This window comes from Eretmochelys imbricata, chromosome 7 (assembly GCF_965152235.1).
Source record: "Eretmochelys imbricata isolate rEreImb1 chromosome 7, rEreImb1.hap1, whole genome shotgun sequence".
Lineage (NCBI taxonomy): Eukaryota > Metazoa > Chordata > Testudines > Cheloniidae > Eretmochelys > Eretmochelys imbricata.
In genome coordinates, this window is record NC_135578.1 from 92,279,992 (window position 1) to 92,294,689 (window position 14,698).

Here is a 14,698-nt window from a genome sequence, read left to right on the forward strand (position 1 = left end):
AGATCAATGGTCCATCTAGCCCAGTATTCTGTCTTCTGACAGTGTCCAATGCCAGGTGCTTCAGAGGGAATGAACAGAACAGCTATTCATCAAGTGATCCACCCCCTGTCACCTATTCACAGCTTCTGGCAAACAGAGGCTAAGGAAATTTCAGAGCATCATTTTGCATCCCTGTCCATCCTGGCTAATAGCCATTGATGGACCTGTCCTCCATGAATTTATCTAGTTCTTTTTCGAACCCTGTTATAGTCTTGGCCTTCACAACATTTTCTGGCAAAGAGTTCCGCATGTTGAATGTGCATTGTGTGAAGAAATACTTCCTTTTGTTCGTTTTAAACCTGCTGCCTGTTAATTTCATTGGGTGACCCCTAGTCCTTGTGTTATGAAGAGTAAATAACACTTTCTTATTTACTTTCGCCATACCAGTCATGATTTTATAGATCTCTGTCATATCCCCCCTTAGTCGTCTTTTTTCCAAGCTGAAAAGTCCCAGTCTTATTAATCTCTCATATGGAAGCTGTTCCATAGTCCTAATCATTTTTGTTTCCCTTTTCTGTACCTTTTCCAATTCCAGTATATCTTTTCTGAGATGGGGCAATGAAATCTGCACACAGCATTCAAGATCTGAGCATACCAGGGATTTATATAGAGGCAATATGATATTTTCTGTCTTGTTATCTGTCCCTTTCCTACTGATTCCCAACGTTCTATTAGCTTTTTTAACTGCTGCTGCATACTGTGTGAATGTTTTCAGAGAACTATCCACAATGATACCACTCAAAAAAGAGATACTGAAAACAGTTAATTTAAATCCCATCATTTTATATGTATTGTTGGGATTATGTTTTCCAGTGTGCATTACTGTGCATTTATTAACACTGAAATTTCATCTGTTATAGTATCAGGACTTCATCTTTGTTGTGGATGCCCTAGTTAGACAAGCCTTAAGGCTACAAACTTGATGGGCAAAAATCACTTTGGTAGTTTTGACCTACAAGAGACACTCAAATTTTAAATTGTTAAAGAAGAATCTGAAAGTTGCCTTCCCCCTTGGGTCAGCCCTTTTTACCAAAGGGTTAGCAGATTTGGGGATGCAGTGTCCTGACAGCTTTTCACCTCCTCCAAGGCCTTCAAATGTGCCCAGTTGTGCACACAAGTCTTTTACTTTCTGGGTTTTTTATAGGCACATACTCTGCAGTTTCTTGCTGACTAGAGTAAAGGTGTATTAGGGATAAGTAATTTTGTTGCTCCGTATTCCTCTATACCACACAGTATATAACCCACAATTTTTGTGGTGCTGTTTGAGTTAGGGTTGAGTTTTTCTTTGAATAATTTTGCATGTAGTTCCTTTACATTGGTAGGGTTTGTATTGTTCAGGTAACTTTTATCTAAATTAAATTGGGCAGACAGGCAGACTACTGTATAGAGGGAGAGATATCACAGGAGCTAGTTTGGTGGATTTGGTTTGCTATTTTTTTCTCTCTGCTGAAAAGAGGACATTTAACCATTGTCTGGGCTTTCAGAGGGAACTGAAGAAACCAAATTAACAGATAAGAAATTAACTATTCTCTGAGGTACAGTTTGCATGGTGAAACTGACTATAATTGATCTAATATCACCTGGGAAAAGCTGTAATAGGTATCTGACTCGTGCTTAAAAAGGTAGTTTAGTGTTAATGATAATTTTTGAGGATGCATGATGGACTACCTACCATCTCTTTGTGCCCAGCAACTATCTCTTTCTTTCTGTAAGGGTAAAAAAAATAACCCCCAACCTTTTACACCGGTAATAGTAGTCTGAGTTTTTCCTACTTTGTAACAGATATTCTACCAGGAGAGCTTATGATTAAAAGTGAAGAAAATATCCATATGGGATCAATATAAGAGCAAATATTCAGGTCTTAATTACATCAGAGTTGTTTATTTGTTTATTCCCTGGGGGTTTATGGTTAGGTGTTTGTATGTAGAGCAGTCCATGGGAGAACGACATGTTTAAATCGTATACAGAAAAGACAGGGTGATATTCAGCTGCATCTGACCAGTTTGGTTAATGAGTATCTCATAAAATGTCATTCTGAGCTTTTGGGGAGGTTAGGCATGAAAGGACCTCTCTCTCTTTATATATACTATATATAAATGTTATAGGTATTCATATTGCTTCCCCTCACCATAGTGCCTGAGTGACTCTGGTGCACTGTGTTTGTCCTCTCAGAAGATGGTGTGTAGCACAAACAATGCTACTTATGTGCTGAAAACAAAAATATAGTAGAAATATTTCTATGTTGATGTGAGAATTTCACTTAATCTGAAAAATACATTTCTGAACTATGTAAATAATTTTGTGCTCTAGACAGGAAATATGAACGTGAGAAAAAAACTAAGACCACAAGCTAGAACTGCAGAAACAGCAATATTCTGTGGGAAGTTTCCTTAAACCCAGTTACCCTAAAAGGGGTTTATTTGACAAGAACCTTCATAAAACAAGTAGTTTGCTAGTTACAATTTATAAAAAACAGTTTTAAAGATATGTTAAACTCAAAGTTATCAGAAGAGCAAATGAGCAGAAATATCAAACTGAGTCTTCTGATGTTGACTATATGGCTTGCTGTATATATTTTACACAATGAGTTTTCAGAGAGCCTATCCTTATCATTGCTTGAGAACAGAATAATATTTTATGTGCAATGGCATTAAACCCTGTATGAAGTTTTAACTAAAACGAATTGCACTGTAGTTTATTATGCTTGAAACTTCTCAGGGATATATGAGTGAACTGTGTTATTACATGTTTGAACCAGTTAGATTTTTGAAATATAGGTACTATATCATTATAAACTAACTTCTGAGTAATTGCCATAAGTGTTAATTTTTTAAAAATATATCTTTCAGTTACTAGTGTTCAGGGCCTGTCTAGACTGCAAAGTTAACTGTGAAATTCTATGTCAATCTTGAAAATGGAGATTCAGTTTCTGAGGGATGTTACATTGTTAAAATCACTTTGGGCCCTGTCCTGCATTCCCTGTCTAACAAAAATTATGTATGCACCAAAAATCATTGGGGGCTTTGGGTGCACCAAGAAGGTAGGATCACACACTTTTGATATCCTGCTCTAGGGACACCAGTGAACCTGAATGAGTTTTCAGTTTGCCTTGTGATACACAATTAGTAGTGGAGAATTGCTTTGCTCATGTAATTCATCCTGTCTTTTAAAAATAAAAATGTCAGGGTTCAGTCTAAAGCTGGTATTTACATTTGATTGTTTATGCTCTTCTGTACCTTTGGGGTTTTTTTGATGCAGGGAAAGGTGGCTATAGTTAATCTCTGAAAATACTTGCTTCAAGTTTTACAGGAACTATTATGTTAAATAACAGAAAGGATTGACTTTGGAATTATCTAACGTAGGTGTTCAGGTTTCATTTTGGAATTGGTTTGGTGTAGAATGAAAGACCTTTCCTTGCAGTTTTGAAAACCTTAGGATGATGGGACTACTCTGAAAGGCACATCTGAAAGTGACAAATACTTTCAAATTTTTTTTTATTCCCTATAGTTTGTAGTCAGAGCCTAACATTACTTTTTCTGCCATTTTTTGATTTATTACTTCAGACATATATTGATTTGTGTAATATTTATGCTTCTTAGAGAGCAAATGTGAAAATGACTCTGGTTTGTTTCCTTATTGAAAGAAAACATTAATTGTAGACCATGAAACCAGTACTCAATGCTATTTTCCATCTTTGGCACCCAAGTCAGAAGACAAAATAAAAGCCAACAGATGGGGAGTTCCACTCTGTAAACAAAAAGGATGGAGGAGGTTTTTTCGGGGTTTGTTTGCCCTTCTGGGGAATTAGGAGCTGTTTTGTTGGGGAGGGGGGCGGTGTTGTAGTAGTAGGAGGAGGAGTCAGATGGAGCTACTTTAGGATATAGAGTTGGTTCTAGGTAGCCTGTGCATATTCCCACTTGTGTAATATGCCCTTACCCCAGCACCACTAAGCTTTGGGAACCTTATACAAAACAGTGCCCCTTAGCTGCACTGGACATTCAGAGCTGAGGCTATAAAAGGGCCTCAGTGCACCTGGGCCAGGCTGGCAGGCTTATTGGGGTAACTATCAGAGCAGGAGTGCTTCAGTGTCCTGGGATTCTTGTTCTCCCTCTAGCTCTATGAGTGTTGCTCTCTTAGCTTCCCTGGCCTGTTGGGACAGCCCATTTTAGATGGTAGAGTCTCAATTTAGTTCTGGCATGAAGTTGAGAAATAATTAGTAAGTGATTTGTAAAAGTGCCTAGAATATGAAAAATGCTATAGCAGGGTTTTCTTCACAATGTGACACAATAGGCCAGGACTAAAGTTCAAAAACGAGTATAGGTGTCTCATACCAAAATGCTTTGGTGACCGATCTAATTTGACCTTTTTTTAATTAGACATGCTGTCTGTAAAGAGAGAATCTGGAATTCTCATATACTTACTACAGGAAGATAATTATCTGTAGAAATCACCTTTATCCGTTCCCCAACTATAAGATCACCTCTCTCCTCTTCCTTAACTTTTCACCCCTCATAGGAAAAGGTAGTGAACAAGCATGCAGTCTATGGGAGGATTATATTATAAATAATACATTTATAATAAATAAATTTTGACTGAAATTTGGCATGCATGTCTCAGTCAGAGAATAAGGTTGTGTACCTTAGTTTCTTTTTCTGTGAAATTTGAAAAAGGTATTTTATTGTACAGTTGAAGAATGGATAAAACGAAATCTGTTTGAGTCAAAATCATTTTGTGGAAGAAAGGTAACAGAGGCTACGGTGGGATAGTGCTTGGGATATGCTACAGACCCCAAGGATCCGATTTGAATATAGATGGAGACCTCTTTAATATTTTTAATGAAATAAATACTACTGGGAATTGTGTGATTAGGGGAGACTTTAGTTTCCCAGATATAGTTTGGAGAATGAGTGCTACTAATAATGGTATCGCTCAGATATTCCTGGATGTGACATCTGATAGATTTCTTCACCAAATAGTCACCGGACCAACAGGAGGTGATGCCACTTTAGATTTAGTATTGGTAGCAAGGACCTTATAGAAGAACTGATTGTAGAAGACAACCTTGATCGAGTGATTATGATCTAATTTAATTTAAGATAAATTAAAGATAGATAAATGAAAATAGGTCTGTAACTAGGATCTTTGATTTCAAAAGGGCAAACTTTAAAAAATTTAAGGGAAGTAGTTGGGGAAGAGGACTGGACTGAAAACTCAATTATCTGAATGTAGAAGAGGCTTGGAATTACTTTAACTCAAAGTTGCAGGAACTATCTGAAGCCTGTACCCGAAGCAAGGAGAAAAAATTTGTGGGGAAGGGTTGAAGACCAAACTGGATGAACAAGCATCTTAAGCAGGTTATTAAGAGAAAGCAGAAAGCCTACAAGGAATGGAAGATAGGATGCATCTTGGAGGTCAGAAAGTGTAGGGGGAAAGTGAGAACTGCCACAAGCCAAGCAGAGTTGGACCTTGTAAAGGGAATTAAAACCAATAGTAAAAGGTTCTTTAGCCACATAAATTAAAAAAAAAGCAAGGAAAGAAGTGGGCTAAACACTGAAGATGGGGTGCAGATTAATGATAGTCTAGGCATGGCGCAACACCTAAACCAATGCTTTACCTCAGTTTTTAATAAGGGTAATGAGATTAGAGGAAGTGGCAGGGCCTAATGGAAATGAGGATATGGAAGTAGAAATTACCACATCCAAGGTAGAAGTCAAACTCAGACAGCTTAATGGAACCGAATCGAGGAGCCCAGATAATCTCCAGCCAACAATATTAAAGGACCAGACACACAAAATTGCAAACACAGTAGCTGGGATTTTTAATGACTATGTAAGTTTGGGGATTGTATCCTATGACTAGAGAATTGTTAATATAGTACCTATTTTTAAGAGAGAGGGGAAAAAATGATCTAGGATACTATAAGCCTATTCGTTTGACTTCAATTATATACAAGGACTTGGAACAAATTTTGAAAGAGAAAGTAGTTGAAGGCATAGAGGTAAACGGTAATTAGGATAAAATGCAACATGGTTTACAAAGGTAGATTGTGCCAGACCAACCTGATCTTTTTCTTTGAGAAGATAACTGATTTTTTAGATAAAGGAAATGCAGCAGCTCTAATCTACCTGGATTTCATACAGTTCCACATGGTTAATATGGAGAAGATGGGGCTTACTGCAAGAATTGAAAGGTGGGTAAGGAACTGCGTAAAGGGGAGACTACAATGGGTTATACTGAAAGTTGAACTGTCAGACTGGAGGGAGGTTACTAGTGGGGTTTCTTAGGGATCAGTCTTGGGACCAATATATTTAACATTTTCATTAATGACACAGAATTACTCAATTTGGCACAGAACGTGGGAGTGTGCAAATAAATTTGCAGATGACACAATGTTGGAAACTATCGGCAATACAGAGGAGGACTGGAATATCAGACAAGAAGAAGTGGATGACGTAGTAATAGAAGTGGAGTAATAGAAACTGAATATATTTAATAGTGTAAAGTGAAAAGTCATGCACTTAGGGAATCATTTTTGCTATCAGCTGGGGACATATCATTTCGAAGTGGCAAAGGAAGAGAGGGACCTGGGTGTTTTGATCTGTCACAGGATGACTATGAGCCACCAATGTAATGCGGCCGTGAAAAAGACTAATGCAATCATAGGATGCCTCAGATGAGGTATTTTCAGTCAAGATAGGGAAGTGTTATTACCATTGTACAAGGCACTGGTGAGACCTGATTTGGAATACTACATGCAGTTCTGGTGTCTCATGTTTACGAAAGATGAATTCAAACTGGAACAGGTTCAGAGAATGGCTACTAGGATGATCAGAGAAATGGAAAACCTTCCTTATGAGAGGAGACTTAAGGAGCTTGGCTTGTTTAACCTAACCAAACGAAGGCTGGGAGGAGATACGATTGCTCTTTATAAATACATCAGAGGGATAAACAGCAGGAAGGGGGAGGAGTTTTTTAAGTTAATGGCCAATGTTGGCACAAGAACAAATGGATATAAACTGGCCATCAACAAGCTTAGGTTCATAATTAGTGAAGGTTTCTAAGCATCAGAGGACTGATCAGGAATAGCCTTCCAATGGGGGGAAGTGGAGGCAAAAAACATAACTGTTTTCAAGACTGAGCTTGATAAGTTTAGTGGGGATGGTATGACATTCCAGGGTGCCATCCAGACCTGTGAGGGCCTTTCTCACCCTTGCCCTGCACCCTAGGATGTCTCACAATGCTTTGCTCCTGTAGCTCTCACCTGGGCTACTCTCAAACAGCCTGCCAGCCACAAATCAGTCACATTCTGGTGTCCACTTCCAGGTGGCCCCAGCATTCTCACAGTCCTGAATTTCCCCCAAAAACATGTGTTCTGTACTGTCCAGCACTCTTCTGGACCAGATTCTCATGCCAGGATCTACTCCAAAGTCCAAAGGCTGTTCCTTTTGTCGTCTTAGGTGAGAGAGAGAGAGAGAGATGGATAGGGAGAGATATCTTGGGGTGTTTTTGCCCCTCACTTTATAGTTCAGTCCCTAAAGTTCATTGCTACTGTTGGAGTCTTGTGGTGAAAGAGGTTTCAGGCTATTGTTTGCTAAGATACAGATCTGTTCATACAGTAACTCCTTGCTTAACATTGTTCTTGAAAAATGCAACTTTAAGCAAAACGATGTTTAGCTAATCCAATTTCTGCATAAGAATTAATGTAAATACAGGGGGTTAGGTTCCAGGGAAATTTTTTTCATCAGAGAAAAAACATATATACACACACACAGTATAAGTTTTAAACAAACAATTTAATACTGTACACAGCAATGATGATTGTGAAGCTTGGTTGAGGTGGTGAAGTTAGAGTGTGGAAGAGGGTGGGATATTTCCCAGGGAATGTCTTACTGCTAAATGATGAACTAGCATTCAGATGAGCCCTCAAGGGTTAACACATTGTTATTGTAGCCTCACACTCTACAAGGCAGCACGAATGGAGGGAGAGGAGACATATCCTGTGTGAGAGAAATGCGCATTGCCCCTTTAAGTATGCTGTCACCACTCTAAGTACATTGCCTTTTTAAGTAGATCAGCAAGTTGAGACAGTAGCTGCGACCAGCAAGCTCCCTCCGTCCAGAGCCCTGTCGTGTCTCCACCCTGCCCTATATGGAGAAGGGGTAAGTGGGGGACAGGAGCAGGGGGGTGGGGGCCACCCTGAAATTAGTGAAGGTTACTACTGACACACCCACACACCCCCACACAGCAAGCAGGAGGCTCCCAGGAGCAGCACATGGCAGTGCGGGCAGCTACAGCACAGGGAACTTAGGGGAGTGGGGAGCTGATAGGGGGGCTGCCGGTCCACCTGGGTTCCAAGCCCCTACCAGCTAGCTCCAATAGGCTGCTCTTCCTGCCAGCAGTGGACAATGCAGGTGGCTGCCAAACAACATTATATGGGAGCATTGCAGAACTTTAAACAAGCATGTTCCCTAATTGATCAGCAACATAAGAACGAAACAGCATTAACCGGGACGACTTTAAGTGAGAAGTTGCTGTGCTTGCTCCTCTTCCTTGCCAAAAAATGGCCACTTGATAGATGATTGTCCATCTACTTTTATGATATCTGGTTAGAGGTGTCATCTTGTCCTTTGTCTTTGAGCAACTGGTTTACCCAGACTTGTCTGGTAAACACATTTCAGACCTAATTTAGCTGTTTATAACTTTATATATAAATAATCATGATATTATTGACCAGTGAGTTATTAGTTTTCAAATGATATTTTACAATGCATATTTTGTACAAAGATTATTATAGTAGCATGTGGTATGTGAATACCATTATAGATGGTATGATGAGATTGCCTATACTGGCATATGGTCCATCTGTGACTGCTAGTGGCAAATATCTCCAACTGCTGGACATTGGACACTACATGGGGAGGACTCAGAGTTACTACAGTGAAATTCCTTCCCAGGTGTCTGGCTGGTGGGTCTTGCCATCATGCTTGGGGTCTAACTGATCATCATATTTGGGGGCAGGAAGGAATTTTACCTCCAGGTCAGATTGGCAGATTGCCTTCCTCAGCAGCATGGGCACGGGTCGCTTGCTGGTTTAAACTAGAGTAAATAATGGATTCTCTGTAACTTGAAGTCTTTACGTGAGTAATACTCAGACCTCCATGCTTCGGGAGTCAGATTAGTGATCAGCAATACCCAAAAGAGTCACAGTAGTGTTAATTCATTTTTTAAAAAATTTTATTTATTTATTTATTTATTTAAATTTATTTTTACACACACACACACAGCAAAATGACTGACCAAGTATTATTATTTTATCAACTACAGTTGACTAATAACCTAGTAAAAGCATCCTGATTGGTTAATAATTAAATCACACAGTGTTTTAATATCATCTGCCACAAAGAGCCTCAGGAGACATTCTACAGAACCACTTGCAAGCCTAAGTCTGATTATCACTGCTTTTAAATCATGATTTGAGGACTTCATTAACTCAACCATAAGTTATGGCTCTGTTACAGAAGTAGGTGGATGGGGTTCTGTGGCCTGTAATGTGCAGGAGGTCAGACTAGATGATCACGATGGTCCCTTATGACCTTAAAGTCTATGAGTCTAAATAAACAAACTGCAGTTAGGAGTTTCAGATGATACACACACACACAGCTTCAAACAGCTTTGTTTGCTACATTGTCGTTTTGCAAGTTAATAACATCTAATATGCATGATAAGGGGTCAAGGATGGGAAATTTAAGGGCTTTTTGTTTAGAAAATATTAATAATGGTGTTAGTAAAATGTTAATTACTACTTCAGTATTTTTAACACAGAGATTTACCATAATTTCCAGAAAATAACATGCTCTTTTCATTGAATTTTGATGCTGAAAATTAAAGGAGGTGTGTGTATGAGTGCATTTTCTCTTCTACATTATTAATTATTGTGAGGGCAAGTAGAGTGCGCAACAGACATCTCGCATAATCCAACAGCAAACACTGCATTTGTGATGTGACCTCTGAGTGACTCTAGAATTGTTCTGTTTCCCTAGTATTATTATATTGTACCTTATTTGTTTGCCTTAGAGTCCTGTTTGTTGTCCAGGTTCTGAACAACGTACTTTACTGTTGGTGAGAGGAGATGAAACAGTGAGGAGAGGAAGGAAGAGAAAACAGGAGAGAAGAGGAAACAGAGAGGGAGAGGAGACCAAAAGGAGAGGTGAAGAGGTAGAAAGAAGAGGATAGACTAAGTGGACAGGAGAGTGGGTGAGATTAAGAGAGGTAAAAGAACATTGTTAGCTTTAGCAATAAAAACATAGATGCATGTTATTTTCTGGAAAATATTATATCTGTTCTTGGCAGCTGTATTGAAACAATGGGTCATATTTTAGTGATCAGAAAATTGAGAGAGAATTGATATCAAAACCCTGCATTTTTAAGTCTCTAAACGCCCTTGTACATAGTGTCTAACCATAAATACAGTATGTGGTGGGTTTTTTATGAGAGACTGTAGATGAACTGAAGGCTTAAAAACCTATTAGGACAGCTGTCTATTGACCAAATTTAGACCTGGATTAAATGAGTGCAACTCCTGTCAGGTGTAACTGGATCACAAACCAGTGTAAATGAAAAAGTAGCACAGCTAGCATCAATTTGGCACCTGGTAGCCTCAGTTCTCACCTGTGCCAAATTCACGCTCCTTGGGGAAAGTTGGGATATGGCTCAAAGCCACCTTTTTGCTTCCTTGATCCTGCGCGGCTGATGGCCAAAAGGATTCCCAGCATAATTTAGAGCAGCCTCTAACTTATGCTCGCAGCAACCAATCAGCATCCTGGGGGATCTGGCAGAGCCCTCTGTGCTCAGACCTGCTCCTAGAATGTCCCACTCCATCACTCCCTCTATGTGAAGAAGTGAAACAAGTTGCATTGAGCCAACTACTCTAGCTTTACTTTAGAGACTAACCAATTTATTTGAGCATAAGCTTTCGTGAGCTACAGCTCACTTCATCAGATGCATACTGTGGAAAATACAGAAGACGTTTTTATACACACAAAGCATGAAAAAATGGGTGTTCATCACTACAAAAGGTTTTCTCTGCCCCCATCCCACTCTCCTGCTGGTAATAGCTTATCTAAAGTGATCACTCTCCTTACAATGTGTATGATAATCAAGGTGGGCCATTTCCAGCACAAATCCAGCTTTTCTCCCCATACCCCCCCCACTCTCCTGTTGGTAATCCTGTTGGTTTGTGGTGGGGGGCGGGGGGAGAAAACCTGGATTTGTGCTGGAAATGGCCAACCTTGATTATCATACACATTGTAAGGAGAGTGATCACTTTAGATAAACTATTACCAGCAGGAGAGTGGGGTGGGGGGAGAGAAAACCTTTTGTAGTGATAAATACCCATTTTTTCATGGTTTGTGTATATAAAAACATCTTCTGTATTTTCCACAGTATGCATCCGATGAAGTGAGCTGTAGCTCACGAAAGCTTATGCTCAAATAAATTGGTTAATCTCTAAGGTGCCACAAGTACTCCTTTTTGCGAATACAGACTAACACGGCTGTTACTCTGAAAACTACTCTAGCTTTGTGTCACCTGTGGGATTCTCAGCGGGAGGAGTCCAGGGTTGAGTCCCCAGCAAAGCAGCCAGAACAGGGACCAAGGATTTAGCCTAATGAGTGTCAAAATTCAGGATGCAGAAAGTGGGGTGATCAGGAAAAGAAACTTACAGAAGGGTTTAAAAGCAAGCCCACCCCACCACTTTCTTATACCTCTTTGCTAACAGCTTGACAATAGAGTGGAATCATCTTTGCTTTATTTTTTACTTTACTTTTTGTTTTCGATCTTGTCCTTCTGTTCTGTGGTGGGTAAATTACATTCATTTCCCACACCCAATTAATGCAATATTTGTGTATATGCTATTCTAGCACTTACTCCAATCTGCACCTCCCTTTATATCACCATTGAATTTAGTCCTATGGTTTTACTATTCTATAATATATAGTTATATTTTATATGGAACTGTTAGATTATTTTATCAATAGTCTGAATTGTTGATACCCAAAATACATACATTCTCTTTTAATCTAAAGATTATTTGGATGTCATATTACTATAGAAAACTGTATGTTTTGTTAATATATAAAAAAGCAGTGTCATAGAAACTGAGTTCCTATCCAGGCTGGTAGAAGTGATAGCAGACGCATATTCTGTCTTGTTTCATAAAGTTTAAGATAACAACTTCAGTACTAGGTAGTTACCCTCGTCTGTTTACACACACCGAGATAAAAATATATTTGCTACCATTATCTGTAAGTAGCCTTCCTTTTGTTAGTTTGTGACACAAAACTATAACCTTATGAAACATAATGTTTGTGTGTGCTAGCACTCTATATTAACCCAGTGGTTATTTTTCTGTATGGCTACCTGTTTTTAATTATTTTTAAGAGGTGGTGTGTCGTTGCTTTGTTTGGTGGTACCTTGATACTGTAGTGATGGACATCTTAAAAATGCTTATGAGCATAATAGTTTATAGCAACATTCTTTAGTCCAGAAAAAAAACACAGTCAACCAGAAATTTACCAGAGAAACATTACGGTCAATGAATTTATTATTTAAAGTTGACTACAATGGCCACCATCTTAAAATGGTTGGGGGGGTGGTTACGTTTTATCGTTTTTCTAATTGTCCTTTTCAAATATTAAGTAAACCACTTCACAATGATACACAATAATTTGCATGTGATAGAAATTGAAAAATACTATGAATGTTTTATATAGTGAGATTGTTTTTCTCCTCTTTCTTCCCCCCTTCCCTTTTTCTCTGTATTTTTTTAAATACTGACACCTGAAGTTATGCCTGATTCTGTAACAAATCAGTGCAAGGGATGGGTGAGAGGAGATAAGTGTGAATATATTTTTCTCATGTTTTTCTTTTTTATTCATTTTGAAATCTAATGATGTATTACTTACCAGGAGCATTGTTATATAATTCCTGAAATGTTTGTTTAGGAGGCTTTTTAAATTTGTTTTTAATTACTTATAAGGGGTGTCTAAAATCCTGCATAGGCATCTTCTTTCTTTGAAAGAAATATTTTTTTTCTTCCTTGAAAGGTTGGATAACACATTAGAGGAAATTATATTTAAGCTGGTGCCTGGACTTCGAGAACGTAAGTTTGATTAGTTTTGCTACCTTTTTTGTGTTATTGGAAGCAGCATTTCTAGTGATATTTCTATATTGCTGATCTGAAACATCACTTTGCTTTTGTTTGATGTTAACTAGAGGAACTTCAGCGTGAGATCGAATTTTGGAAGAAAAACAAACCTCAAGAAAATGGACAAGGTGATTTTTTTGTTGCTGTTCTAGCTATAAATTTAATAATGTATCTGTTCAGTAATGTAATGGCTCCTCCATAGGCCACAGTCCCATGTAAATACTGGTGTTTGTGTATAGGTCCATTGAATTAAGTGGTTGGAACTACACAGGTGCATAAAATTACACTTTTGCATACGTGTTTACAGGATCAGGGCCACGATACCTTGATGTTTGTCTATTTAGCAATTGTAAATTTTAAATCTAACAATTTCATCCTTATTTTTACTTGCATTTCCCAATAATATTCCCATGTTTGAGATTCATACTACTTTCTGCTTTGAATTCTTAATATCTTTTATACTTGATGTTTTCTACTTTGATCCTAGTTATAATCTACCAGGGGTAAAACATAGAACTACGTGAGTCTTTATATACAGTTAATTTCTTTTGTTATCAAATTTGGCCAGCTGTTAAGTGGGAGGTTGTCAAGAATTAGGTTTGACAAGTAACAGAAATATTTTTCCACAAGTGCTAAACAATTGCTTTATATATATATTCCAGAATGGATGTCTTTCACTATTTAGTCTTAAAAATCTTTGGGAGTCCTTTATTGAGCTGATAAGTAGTGCAGAAAATCCAGGGGTTTTGTATTCTCTAAACTGGCTTCATGATTTGGATGCCACAGCGTGTTTGACTTTTTGTAAACCATTTAAAGACACACAGTCAATCCAAAGAGAGATTTATTATGCTGTATGAGGATCATCTGTTTCAAAGAGGCATTGTCAAGTACTCTTTTTATAATATAAATATAAATTTTTTATATATTTTCTGTTTATAATATCCTCTTTGCAATTTGAAAAAATAATATTTCCTACCTCACTAGTACTTTGTACATTTACATTTGGCAAACATTACAGGGACAACTTTAATTTTTTCTCTTCGTATTAATACAATTATTTTAATGTTAGCCTATAGTACAATTTAGACAAAACTTTACTAGTCCACTACAAAGTACCAGATATAATTAGAAGTACATATTAAATAAACTTAAGACAAATATATTTATTTATTAATTTTTATTAAAGATAAACAGAACTGTTGATAGTGTTATTTACTCATCATAATGATCCATTAAAAGAAGGGTGTCCTTTACAAGATAAAGGAATATAACAGAGTCAAGGAAATACACTGTAAATTTATACAGTTATAAGGATTGTACGATTGATATATTTTTAACCAGTTCGTCCTTCTAGATCTTCCTCAAATAGTTCAGTTGTTAATCTAAGGACTTCTTTGCTTTGTAAATCAAAGTGTAGAATATAAACGGGTTATGTAGGCTGGCTACTTCCATCTC

General features: G+C 37.9%; 1 protein-coding gene across 3 annotated transcripts in view; it reads left to right on the forward strand.

Annotated features, from left to right (window-relative positions):
* The window catches only part of PCGF5 (polycomb group ring finger 5), a 64,951-nt gene that overhangs the window by 12,846 nt on the left and 37,407 nt on the right, over window positions 1–14,698 (forward strand). For 2 of the 3 annotated variants that reach the window (XM_077822466.1, XM_077822467.1), the window contains exons 4-5: window positions 13,143–13,198; window positions 13,312–13,371. In XM_077822466.1, coding sequence (XP_077678592.1) covers window positions 13,143–13,198; window positions 13,312–13,371 — 116 coding nt within the window. The remainder of the gene's footprint in view (window positions 1–13,142; window positions 13,199–13,311; window positions 13,372–14,698) is intronic. The other variant, XM_077822468.1, reaches the window with a different exon arrangement.